Source organism: Corythoichthys intestinalis, chromosome 16, assembly GCF_030265065.1.
Source record: "Corythoichthys intestinalis isolate RoL2023-P3 chromosome 16, ASM3026506v1, whole genome shotgun sequence".
In the NCBI taxonomy this organism is placed as follows: Eukaryota; Metazoa; Chordata; class Actinopteri; order Syngnathiformes; family Syngnathidae; genus Corythoichthys; species Corythoichthys intestinalis.
In genome coordinates this window covers 31,911,265-31,924,358 of record NC_080410.1, presented here as the reverse complement: position 1 = coordinate 31,924,358, position 13,094 = coordinate 31,911,265, and the positions used below count along the sequence as shown (strand labels likewise).

General features: G+C 37.3%; 1 protein-coding gene across 2 annotated transcripts in view; it reads left to right on the top strand.

Moving 5' to 3' along the window:
• Positions 1–833: 833 nt before the first annotated feature.
• Positions 834–13,094, top strand: part of shisa9b (shisa family member 9b) — a 28,808-nt gene continuing 16,547 nt past the window's right edge. For both annotated transcript variants that reach the window (XM_057861407.1, XM_057861406.1), the window contains exons 1-2: positions 834–1,534; positions 8,023–8,129. In XM_057861407.1, the coding sequence (XP_057717390.1) occupies positions 1,044–1,534; positions 8,023–8,129 (598 nt within the window). In that variant the 5' untranslated portion in view covers positions 834–1,043. The remainder of the gene's footprint in view (positions 1,535–8,022; positions 8,130–13,094) is intronic.

The following is a 13,094-nucleotide window of genomic DNA, read 5'->3' as shown; positions in this document are numbered from 1 at the left end:
GAGTATTCGACGAGGAATACGATAGACCCATTAGTACACTTTTTTTGAAAATTCACCATTTTAGTCACATGAATAATGAGGTGGCCTGTGAAAATCAACGTAAAACAACTCGGGAAATTTCCCAGAGAGTACTTGGTGAGTCACTCTTTAAACAATAATGTGGTATGAATAGCTGATTGGACTTTCTTAAACATAATCTACGTGACATGGTTAGTGCTGATTGGGATTGATAACAGAATCGTTAGATAATCTGCCAAATGATTCCATGGTATTGAAACACTCCCTACACTTGTCACTATGACAGTGCAGTAAAGCTGCATGTGCTAAATCTGTTGGCCCTCTGGGGGCCCCGGCTGGCTGTCGGGCCCTAGGCAATTGCCTGGTTTGCCTAATGGGACGCGACGCCTCTGGCCACAGGTAAGTAATAGGTGCTCTTAATTACACAAATTAGAGAGTCATCACATGATTTTTCAAAGGGTGCCAATACTTTTGCCCGGCCCATTTATGGAGTTTTGTGTAAAATGATAATGATTTAATTTTTTTCACCCATTCTCTTTTGTGTTTTTTCATTGCAAGCAAAGTCAATGAAGATATTACTACCAGAGCATTTGTAATTGCAATCATTTTCTGGGAGAAATTGACCATTATCTGACAGAATTGCAGGGGTGCCAATACTTTTGGCCAGCACTGTACCCAGTGATCTGGGCTGGCAGTGAATAAATTATTGTCCACTGTAGTGACCACTGTCCCTGAAAGGGTTAAGATTGTGAAAAAAAATCATTCCCTCACACAGGCGCACACAGAGACGCCAGTCGTCTCTCTCTGTTCATCCTCCCTCATCCAATTTATATTGTCTGCTTCTTCTCACAGTGCGGCAAGAAGCAACCCGGATTAGGCTGACAACCTCCAGCATCACCTTCGAGCTGGAACTATAACGCACGGAGGAGTTGGAGTGCGTGCAGGGCGCCCGCTTTGGCGCACGGGAAGCCACAGCGCTTTTACGCACGGATGTGATCTCGCTCCAATAGCAAAAGTGAGCAAAGATGCGCGGTGTCGCGCTGCTGCTCGCTTCCATCCTTGTTAGAGTGTCTGCATCTCATGCGGCGGACGACTTGTTGTTAATGAACGGCTATAATGAGTCCACGGAGTCCACGACGAGCGCTGTGACGGAGAGCCCGCTCACAGAGGACAACTGTCGCGGGTACTACGACGTAATGGGTCAGTGGGACCCGCCGTTCGTGTGCCAGGAGGGCAACTTTGTTTACTGCTGTGGCACGTGCGGCTTCAGGTTCTGCTGCGACATCCGCAGCTCCCGTTTGGACCAGAGCACCTGCAAGAACTATGACACGCCGCCGTGGATGATGACCGGCAGACCGCCGTCCAAAGTGGACGTGGCGCAGGACTCGGGCAAAGATAGGACCAACATGGTGGTGTATGTAGTCTGCGGATTGGTGGCCATCGTGGCTCTAATTGGCATCTTCACCAAGCTCGGACTCGAGAAGATGCAGCGGCCCGATCGAGAGAACATGTCGCGGTAGGACTTTGATGACCCTTTGTTCCTCACGAGTTTTTCTAATGATTTAGTGCCTGTATGAGATTCTGACGGTATGATAACCTTAAGCAAAAATATCACGGTTTCACGGTATCACGGTAGTGCAGTTACAGCTCTAAAATGTGTAACCATGAGATGTCTGGGTTGAAAAAAAAAAAAAAAAAAAAACTTTTTTCCATTGAATAGGATTTTTATTTTTCAAAACATATTAGCAAATTGAAACCTAAGTATAATGTTAAGTTAAAAAAAATTCTAAATAAAATTAAAATAAAATGCAGTCCTTTAGATGAGCCTAAATAGGATTTTTATTTTTCAAAACATATTAGCAAATTGAAACATAAGTATAATGTTAAATTAAAAAAAAAAAAAAAATCTAAATAAAATTAAAATAAATGCAGTCCTTTAGGTGAGCCTAAACCCTCGGCCACAGCTCAACATTATTGCCATCGGAACAAATATACCGTATTGGCCCGAATATAAAACGGTGTTTTTGCATTGAAATAACACTGAAAAAGAGGAGGTCGTCTTATATTTGCGGTCTAGACATTATACCCATTCACAACGCTAGATAGCGCCAGATTTCATTGAAGCGATGTTCTGTCATGACAGATCTCATCTACTCTCCCCATTCACGGCGCTAGATGGCGCCAGATTTCATTGAAGCGATGTTCTGTCATGACAGATCTCAGCTACTCTCAAGATTAACCCTTTAACACCGAACGTGTCGGCAGCGACACGTTTATGCATATCGTCTTTGAAGCTTCATCACCCTGTAATAACGTCACCCACGTGCCGCTGGTTGGTCTCATTTGAAAGTGCGGAAGTTGATGTCCACACCAGTTTTTATTTGAAGTCAATCGACCAAGAAAAACGGGAGATAATGTCATTTGAGTTTTATAGTTTTATTGCACTCACAAATATGAATTCAAACGCTGCATGGACCAAGTATATATCTCCATATTTCCATCATTTGTCTTTTTTCATAACCGAAAGCAGCACAAAAGACTACACATCCCAAGAGCCGTTCTGATGTCAAGAAGGACGAACCGAATGTGATCATTTTTAATAAATTTCCGAACGAGGCGCCAACTAATGAAAGGGATGCATGCGACGCAAGCAATGGCCGGTCGGTTTGAGCGAGCGACTTTGAAACGTGCAGAATGAATATAAAACTACATCTAGCGCAAGCTAATGCATTATTTCATTAACTCAGGGAAGAGGATGAGCCGTATTTGTTGTCTTTTTCTTTGCTTGAGTCGGCGTCTCGGCGAATAGAGGTGACGGCAGCGCGCAAACGGCGAAAGGGTAGGCTGTGTGATGTTGTGTGTGATGCAGCTCCGTGACCTGTTCAAGCTTTATTGAGTGCGCAAAAAAAAAAAAATAATAATAATAAAATAAATATTGGGTCGCATGCCTGGAAATTTTGAATTGAACTGAACTACTTGTCAATATTTTTTTAAATACTTTTTTTCAATGTTATATATATTTTTTCTTTACTATAATCTTTTCAAATTTTATGTAGATGTGTGTTCGAGAATCGTGATTGCATGTAGGTATATACTTTTGATAAGGTGATGGGTACAACACCTAACTTCACAGAGATATCCTCCAAACCCTTTTTGTGTTAGATGATTTTTTTTTTTTTTTTTCACTATTTTGCACCGTATATGACCTGTTTTGACCATAGCACGTGTAAAGGCCAAAAACGCCTATGACCATACCTGCTGTTTGTGTTGAATTGTCAAACATAAAACTATTCAATCTTATTTTTTTCTATTGAATGTTTATCCTAACAAGTTGAATAAATATGATCAAGCTTCAAAACGGTTAGTCGAGCATGTTTGGTTGTCAGTGGGACGTCAACATTACAGATTTTGAAAAAAGATTTTGGGATTTTTTTTTGTCTTTTTGGGTCCAAAATGTGGATTAAAATGGGTCAGTGAAGAAAACAACAGTTTGGACATGAAGTTCAAGGTGTCCTGAAAAAGGGGACCCAACTTGGCCATTGTAAACATTTTTTTCTGTGAAATATAAAGGCAACATCAAATGCATGCAAATTCGGCCAAAATAGGCTTAGGTGTTAAAGGGTTAACCAGTTTGCATTGTTTTATTGCAATATTTTTCCTTATTCAGATTTATTTCAAGACTACAGTTACAGTTAGACCTCACTTTGATGGTTAATGCAATTATTGCAATTTTGTTGTTTTATCACAATAGATTGCTTTATTTACATTTCAAAAACTAGAAGCCATTCATTTACGAATGTGATTGCACTTTAGTTTACATATTTAAATGTTCAGATATTAAGATTCGAATGAGGCAAAATAACATGCTTTTTCTCTCAAATATATTGTTATAATCATTTGTTTCAGATGTACTGGAATTATTTTCTGTATAAAAATTAATTTGGTGTTCAAAAAGTCTTTTTTCAAACTTGAGTCTTGAAAAAGAGGGGGTCGTCTTTTAATCAGGGCCGTCTTACATTCGGGCCAATACGGTAATTGAATTATTTTCCATAAAAAGCATGTGTGTATGACTCGTATCATGTTTACATTATACACACACTCTCTTTCTCAACAGACAGATGCCAGAGAGTAAAAAACCTACATGTTTTACCACCACAAGACACACTAAACATGCTAGAGTTAACGCTCGTAGCTGGTGGGAAACGTTCATTGACAGTGTTTTTACGTACCTTTAATTTTGTATAAATGCGAAATCATATTGGAGGTATTGCATTCTCGCCAGCCACCCTCCGCAAACATGTTATACTGTACATGTCGGTTGGCCCTCCTCCTCTAAGCCGCGGCCGTATGTAACTTTTCTTTAGCCAAAGTATTCCCATACCAGCAATTTCGTTTTCTTCAATGGAGGGAAAAAGGTCCGGCATTTCAGCTCCTCCAGCCATCGTTTAGCACAGCTGACAGTTGGTACAGTCGGTCAGGTTCAACAGTGAATATAGCTAAAACCGGAGAATAACTGACTAGTTAGGAGCAAATTTTGACCAATGGTCACACATTCACTGCCAGCTCAGGTCACAGAGTATGTGTTGTGGTAGTTAGTAAAAAAGGGAATTCATATTGAAAATGCCTATTGACAGCAATAGACGTCCAATCTAATTCAATCTGGGAGGGAATGGAGGTGATGGAATGGATTGGATGTCTGTTACAGCGTTTTTTTTTTTTTAATTACTGTTTAAATAGGTGACATTTTTTCCCCCCAAAAATGAGTCCTTTATTTCATTCAATTTATATTTATATATTAGGGCTGTCAAACTATTACAATTTTTAATCGAGTTAATTACAGCTTAAAAATTAATTAATCGTAATTAATCGCAATTCAAACCATCTATAAAATATGCCATATTTTTCTGTAAATTATTGTTGGAATGAAAAGATAAGACACAAGACGGATATATACATTCACCATATGGTACATAAGTACTGTATTTGTTTATTATAACAATAAATCAACAAGATGGCATCAACATTATTAACATTCTCAAAGCGATCCATGGATAGAAAAACTTGTAGTTCTTAAAAGATAAATGTTTGTAAAAGTTATAGAACTTTTATATTAAAACTAGGGCTGTCAAATGATTAAAATTTTTAATCAATTACAGCTTAAAATTAATTAATCGTAATTAATCGCAATTAATCGCAATTCAAACCATCTGTAAAATATGCCATATTTTTCTGTAAATTATTGTTGGAATGGAAAGATAAGACACAAGATGGATATATATATTCAACATACGGTACATAAGGACTATTTGTTTATTATAACAATAAATCAACAAGATGGCATGAACATTATTAACATTCTGTTAAAGCGATTAATGGATAGAAAGACTTGTAGTTCTTAAAAGAAAAATGTTAGTACAAGTTAGAGAAATTTTATATTAGAACCCCTCTTAATGTTTTCGTTTTAATAAAATTTGTAAAATTTTCAATTAAAAAAATAAACTAGTAGCCCGCCATTGTTGATGTCAATAATTACTTACACAATGCTCATGGATGCTGAAGCCTATAAAATCAGTCGCACCCAAGCGCCAGCAGAGGGCAGCAAAACTCCATAAAACACAACAGGTGAGCGTTTCACTGTGTACTGTCATTTAAATCTCTCTGAGCGGGGCATCTGCGTTAATTGCATCAAATATTTTAACGTGATTAATTTAAAAAATTAATTAACGCCCGTTAACGCGATAATTTTGACAGCCCTAATTAAAACCCCTCTTAATGTTTTCGTTTTAATAGAATTTGTAAAATTTTCAATCAGAAAATAAACTAGTAGCTCGCCATTGTTGATGTCATTACACCATGCTCACTCCCCAAACCATTAAAATCATTTGGACCCAAGCGCCAGCAGAGGGCGCCACACAACCAAAAAAATGTAACAAGCGGACATTACACTGCTGTCATTTTAATCTGAGCGGGGCATGTGCGTTAATTGCGTCAAATATTTTAACGCGATTAATTTAAAAAATTAATTACCGCCCGTTAACGCGATAATTTTGACAGCCCTATTATATATATTTATTTTTTCTGCCATTGCAAAATATATGCAGGAAAAACAAATATAACAATTAGATGTCAGACAGGAGCTGCAAAAATTTTCCCGCGTGCCGCATGATTGAGACCCTTGTCCAGTATGCATGAAATAAAAACATTTAAGGAAATAAATTGGAATTCGTGCATGAAAATGTTAAATACATGCCCAAGCAAGAGGCGGCGCAAAATATCAATAAAAGTAATTTCCAGGTTTGGGGGGGTTGGAATGGTCTGGAACGCTGTTCCGGTAAAAGATTCCGGGCTGGAACGGGGCAGAATGGTGCTTTGAAAAAGAACAAGCTGGTTGAATTAATGCGATAAAAAGGGGCAATGCAATAGAAAATCTATCAGATTTTTAGGAGAAAGGAAAGAGTTCAAGAGGCTTATTTTATCTTATTTGGGGAGGTTCAGAACATCTTCCATGTCAGTATCCACTTTGGACTTATATTTGTTCATTTATGTTTGGCTACATAATTTCCTTAGAATTTGAAAAGTCAATGTTTCCGTGATTGTAGGTCATGTGTACTTATTTTCATTTATGTATGTTATTATTTTTTTCAAATAATAAGAAAAAGTAAGTAAATGTTTACATTATCTTCAATTTTAACGTACACCTTCTGTTATTAAGTAGTGAAAATAGAGGCTTTGCATTTAGATGTGAGGAAATGAGGGAAAGTAAAAATTAGGAGATTGAGGTTGGTGTTGCTGCGGATTTTTTTTAACTGTTATTTTACAAATAGTTGAAAAAATAAAATTTTGAATTAAAATCAGTTTCTCATGTACGCCTTGTAACTAGAGATGTCCCGATCGATCGGGTCCGATACGTCATTTTCAAAGTATCGGAATCGGCATAAAAAATATCGGCCATGCCTTTTTTAAATATATATATATATTGTTAAATTAAATCGTTTTCTAATTGTATTTAACGTTACAAACATAATATGTTACACTCATCCAGAGTCTTTAGTTTAGGCTTAAGGTAGGGTTATCAAATTTATCCCGATAACAGCGGTAATTAATTTTTTAAAAAATGTATCACGTTAAAAAATTTAACGCAATTAAAGCATGCGCTGCACGACCCACCCACGCATTGTCGCGCTCAATCTGTAATGGCGCCATCTTGCCTATATAGAGAGATAAAAGGCAGCGTAAAATGAGTAGAGTGAATTTTGGCAGCCTTTGGAGCCTTTTTTAATTGGCTAAAGCCTTACAATCCCTCTCCCTATGATTAGAAATATCATGGGAAGCAATGTGGGGAAGCAAGGTAGCAATTGATCTTTTTCTTCACACCTTATGTTATTTCCCAACGCAGAAAAGATATATCAATTGGTAGCACTACGCACAGTCATGGTTCCACTTCCCATCATGCATTTGGGCGTAGCTACAGTATCATTTACTGAAAGCTCAACAAATACACTAGATATTTAGTCACAATATACAAAGTCACAAGTCTTTCTATCCGTGGATCCCTCTCACAGAAAGAATGTTAATAATGTAAATGCCATCTTGAGGATTTATTGTCATAATAACCAAATACAGTACTTATGTACTGTATGTTGAATGTATATATTTGTCCGAGATTTATTCATTTTTTTCTTAATGCATTGCCAAAATGTATATGATCGGGAAAAATTATCAGGAATGATTGGAATTGAATCGGGAGCAAAAAAAAGCAATCGGATCGGGAAATATCGGGATCGGCAGATACTCAAACTAAAACGATCAGATCGGGAGCAAAAAAACATGATCGGAACAACCCTACTTGTAACAGTATTTATAATGCAGGAGCCTAATGCAGTTTTTTTTGGTGTGTGTTAACTGTGTATAACCGTGCCAAAAAGCAATTCAAATGGTTTTAGAACATTTTTTCTGTTGGAATGTGCTTGGATATTTATATCGCGCCTTATATTGTGTTCACAGGACTTTGGCACATGTGATCCGTCATCCTGCGCCACAACATATGGACGAGATGAACCTGGGCCTGCACTATGAGAACCTGCAGACAAGAGTAGCGATTAACAGTCTCCGTAAGTCCCACGAGCCGCACCACGCTTATTTATCTGCTTTCCAACCCAATATCAAAGGAGTGCTTTGACGTTGTCTAAAATAATATATAATTGTTGCCTAGAATAAGTTGCAGGTGAGCGGTGCAGGTTATTTCAACCTAAAACAGCAAGTGTTACCATGACGACAGTCTTGGCAACCCCCCCCGCTTCCAATCCAGCCGTGAAAAGTAACAATTGTTCCAAAAATTGGGCTTTTTCCAGGACATGAAGTGGTTTTTTTTTTTGTTTGTCTTTTCGGGATAGTATCAAATTGCTAGAAGATTGAATGGTAATGTACCTGAACAAGGCAGTGGGAAGTGTGTCCTCTTTTTGCTTTAGGCACTAATGCGGGGAGAACAAAGTCTGATCTCAGGGCCAACACTCTGCTGGAGCCCGCTTCCTGTAAGCCAGCTCAAAATATATTTCCGTCGTGACACCAGTTGCGGAAAAGCCCGAGAATAAAGATTCTCATATTCTGTGTAAAAAAGATAATTAGTCCTTTCGTTAAATTTGCGACACTGCATATGTACATATTCTGTATTGATCTATACACTTCAACTATTTTCTCGTAATGTTACGTAACGTAATGTAACATCCCATGTAACGTTCTCGTAATAACACGTATAGTATATATTAAAGATGTCCCGATCGATCGGCATCCCAATCCATCAGGTCCGATCACGTCATTTTCAAAGTATCGGAATCGGCATAAAAATATCGGACATGCCTTTTTTTAATATATATGTATTTTTTAATTGAATCGTTTTCTAATTGTATCTAACGTTACAGACAAAATGTCTTACACTCATCCAGAGTCTTTAGTTTTGGCTTAAAGTAGGGCTATCAAATTTATCGCGTTAACGGCGGTGATGAATTTTTTAAAAATGAATCATGTTAAAGTATTTATCGCAATTACCGCATGCGCTGCATGACCCACTCACGCATTGTCGCGCTCAATCTATAATGACACCGTTTTATCTATATATAGAGGTAAAAGGCAGCGTAAAATGAGTAGAGTGAATTTTGGCAGTCTTTGGAGCCTTTTTTTATTTGGCTAAAGCCTTAAAATCCCTCTCTCAACAATTAGAAATATCGTGAGAGGCAATGTGGGGAAGAAAGGTAGCGGTTGATCTTTTTCTTAACACCCTATGTTATTTCCCATCGCAGAGAAGATATATGAATTGGTGCCACTACGCACAGTCATGTTTGCACTTCCCATCATGCATTAGGGCAAAACAGTTAAATGGCTACAGTATGATTTACTGAAAGCTCAACAAATACACTAGATGGCAATATTTAGTCACAATATACAAAGTAACATTTATCCTTTAAGAATTACAAGTCTTTCTATCCGTGGATCCCTCTCACAGAAAGAATGTGAATAATGTAAATGCCATCTTGAGGATTTATTGTCATAATAAACCAATACAGTATTTATGTACTGTATGTTGAATGTATATATTTGTCTGAGTTTTATTCATTTTTTTCTTAATGCATTGCCAAAATGTATATGATCGGGAAAAATTATCGGGAATGATTGGAATTGAATCGGGAGCAAAAAAAAGCAATCGGATCGGGAAATATCGGAATCGGCAGATACTCAAACTAAAACGATCGGGATCGGATCAGGAGCAAAAAAACATGATCGGAACAACCCTGGTATATATAGTAATACAATGTTTTTATGGTAAAATTATGACTTTAATATCATAATATTGAGATTATTTTCTGGCAATATTACAGCTTGTCTCGTAATATTATGACTTTTTCCTCGTAAATGACTATTTTCTTGTAAAACAATCTAAATCCAGAGAATTGCGAAAAATTCTCACAATATTACTACTTCAATCTTGTAATATTCCGATTTGTTTTCTTGCAATATTATTACTTTAATGTCATATTAATATGACTTTTTTCTCGTAATAATTGCAACTTACAGTGGTATGAAAAAGTATCTGAACCTTTTGGAATTTCTCACATTTCTGCACAAAATCACCATCAAATATGATCTTTGTCAAAATCACACAGATGAAAATACAGTGTCTAATTTAACTAAAACCACCCAAACATTTATAGGTTTTCATATTTTAACGATGATAGCAAGCAAACAATGACAGAAGGAGGGGAAATAAGTAAGTGAACCCTCTGCCGAAGGAAACTTAAAGAGCAATTGAAACCATTTTTTTGTAAACAGCACAATAATACTCATAGAGGTAAAAAAGAACCCTAAAGTGTCAGCTAAAGACTTACAGAAATCACTGGCACAGTCCAATATCTCTGTGCACACATCAACTATATGTAAAACTATGGCCAAGAATGGTGTTCATGGGAGAACTCCACGGAGGAAGCCATTGCTGTCTAAAAAAACATTGTTGCTTGTTTAATGTTCGCAAAAAAGCACTTGGACACGCCACGGAAGTTTTGGCAAGATATTTTGTGGACCGATGAAACTAAAGTTGAATTGTTTGGGAGTAACACACAACGTCATGTGTGGAGGAAAAATGGAACAGCTCACCAACATCAACAACGTCATGTGTGGAGGAAAAATGGAACAGCTCACCAACATCAACAGCTCATCCCCACCGTGAAGCAGGGTAGAGAGAGCATCATGATTTGGGGCCGCTTTGCTGCCTCAGGGCCTGGACAACTTGAAATCATGCCAGACATCCCAGGAATATGACTGAACTACAGCAGTTTTGCAGAGAAGAATGGGCCAAGGTTAGTACTGATCGATGTGCCAGACTGATCTCCAGCCACAGGAAGCATCTGGTTGAAGTTATTGCTGCCAAGAGAGGGCCACAAAATATTAAATGTGATAGTTCACTTACTTATTTTTCCCCCTTCTGTAATAGTTTGCATACTATTCTCATTAAAATAGGAAAACCTATAAATGTTTGGGTGGTTTTAGTTAAAGCAGACACTGTTTTTTCATTTGTGTGATTTTGACAAAGATCAGATCACATTTGATGGTGATTTTATGCAGAAATGTGAGAAATTCCAAAAGGTTCGGATACTTTTTCATACCACTGTAAATCACTGTAAATGTTTGGGTGGTTTTAGTTAAAGCAGACACTGTTTTTTTATTTGTGTGATTTTGACAAAGATCAGATCACATTTGATGGTGATTTTATGCAGAAATGTGAGAAATTCCAAAAGGTTCAGATACTTTTTCATACCACTGGAAATCTCGTGATATTACAACGTATGACTCTGTTCTCGTAATATTACGACTTTTTCTTGTAGTGTTGCAACTTATTTTTCACCGTTATGCAACATATGACTTTATCCTCATAATATTATGACTTTAATGCCGTAGTCTGATTATTTTCTCTTTGTGTGGCCCTAATACCCCATCGTAGTTTACCGATTCATCCCATATAACACATTTTCAGGTCTCTAAACTGAAGTCTCAGTTGTGTCAGGTCGATAATTTATTGATCGGGAAGGAAACACTTACTGTGAAGTAATTTGACCAGACTCTGGCCCAACTGGTGAACATGTACAATACCTCTGACTCATTTTGTACTGAAGTTTACCCACATACAAATAACCTGGAAAAATTGGCCAATTTTCCCTCTTTCTGATCAAAGTCAGCAAAGGCTGTGAATGGCAAATTCAAAATAAAGTCATATGCATGGCAGCAGAACACGGAGAATGACTTTGGCCCAATTAAGTTTAAATCGTACGAAACTAAAGCAGGTCAACAAGTGAAGAGGTTCGCTTGATAAGGCAACATAGACCAATTCAATTCTGTTATTTCTATAAAATTGGGCTTATATTTTTGTTCATACGATGACAAGTCAATACTGAAGCAGAAAAACTAAGGGGGAAACATCAGGTGACTCCTCATAATCATGAATATGTATTTTGTTAAGAAAGAAACCTTGTTTTGATGTTTGGATGGCTTGAAATAAACTGTCGTTAAAGCCGTCCTCCGCATTGTAAGGTGAGACAGTGTCGGCGATTTGAGACTTTTCCCGCAATAATTAGCACAGTAATAAAGTCTCTTGCTGACCAATGGGGAATAAGCGTCTCATTAACCTCATTCTGGATTAATGATCTGTTTTTCCCGCATAAATCCTACAGCAAGGAGTGCTGGACTGGAGCTGGTAAACTACTAACATTGACAGTAATGATGAGGGATAGACAGATTCCTATACAAATTATTAGTCATGCAGAGTTGATTGTGACTAGTTTTCAACTACACTGCTGGCCAAAAGTAGTGGCACCCCTGCAATGCTGTCAGATAATGCTCAGTTTCCCTCAGAAAAGGATTGCAATTACAAATGCTTTGGTAGTATTATCTTCATTTATTTTGCTTGCAATTAAAAAATTCACAAAATGGGAAAAAAAAAAAAAAAAATCATTATCATTTTACACAAAACTCCAAAAATGGGCCGGACAAAAGTATTGGCTCTAGAGATGTCCCGATCGATAGGGATGCCGATCAGGTCATTTTCAAAGTATCGGAATCGGCAAAAAAATATCGGCCATGCCTTTTTTAAATATATATATATATATATTATTTAATTAAATCATTTTCTAAATGTATTTAGTGTCACAGACATAATATGTTACACTCATCCACGGTGGTAATTATTTTTTTAAAAATGTATCACGTTAAATATTTAACGCAATTAATGCATGCATTGCACGACCCACTCACACATTGTCGCGCTCAATCTGTAATGGCACCGCTTTACCCATTTAGAGAGATAAAAGGCAGCGTAAAATAAGTAGAGTGAATTTTGGCAACCTTTGGAGCCTTTTTCTAATAGGCTAAAGCCTAACAATCCCTCTCCCTACGATTAGAAATATCATGGGTAGCATTGTGGGGCAGCAAGGTAGCAATTGATCTTTTTCTTAACACCTTATGTTATTTCCCAACGCAGAGAAGATATATCAATTGGTAGCACTACGCACAGTCATGGGTCCACTTCCCATCAT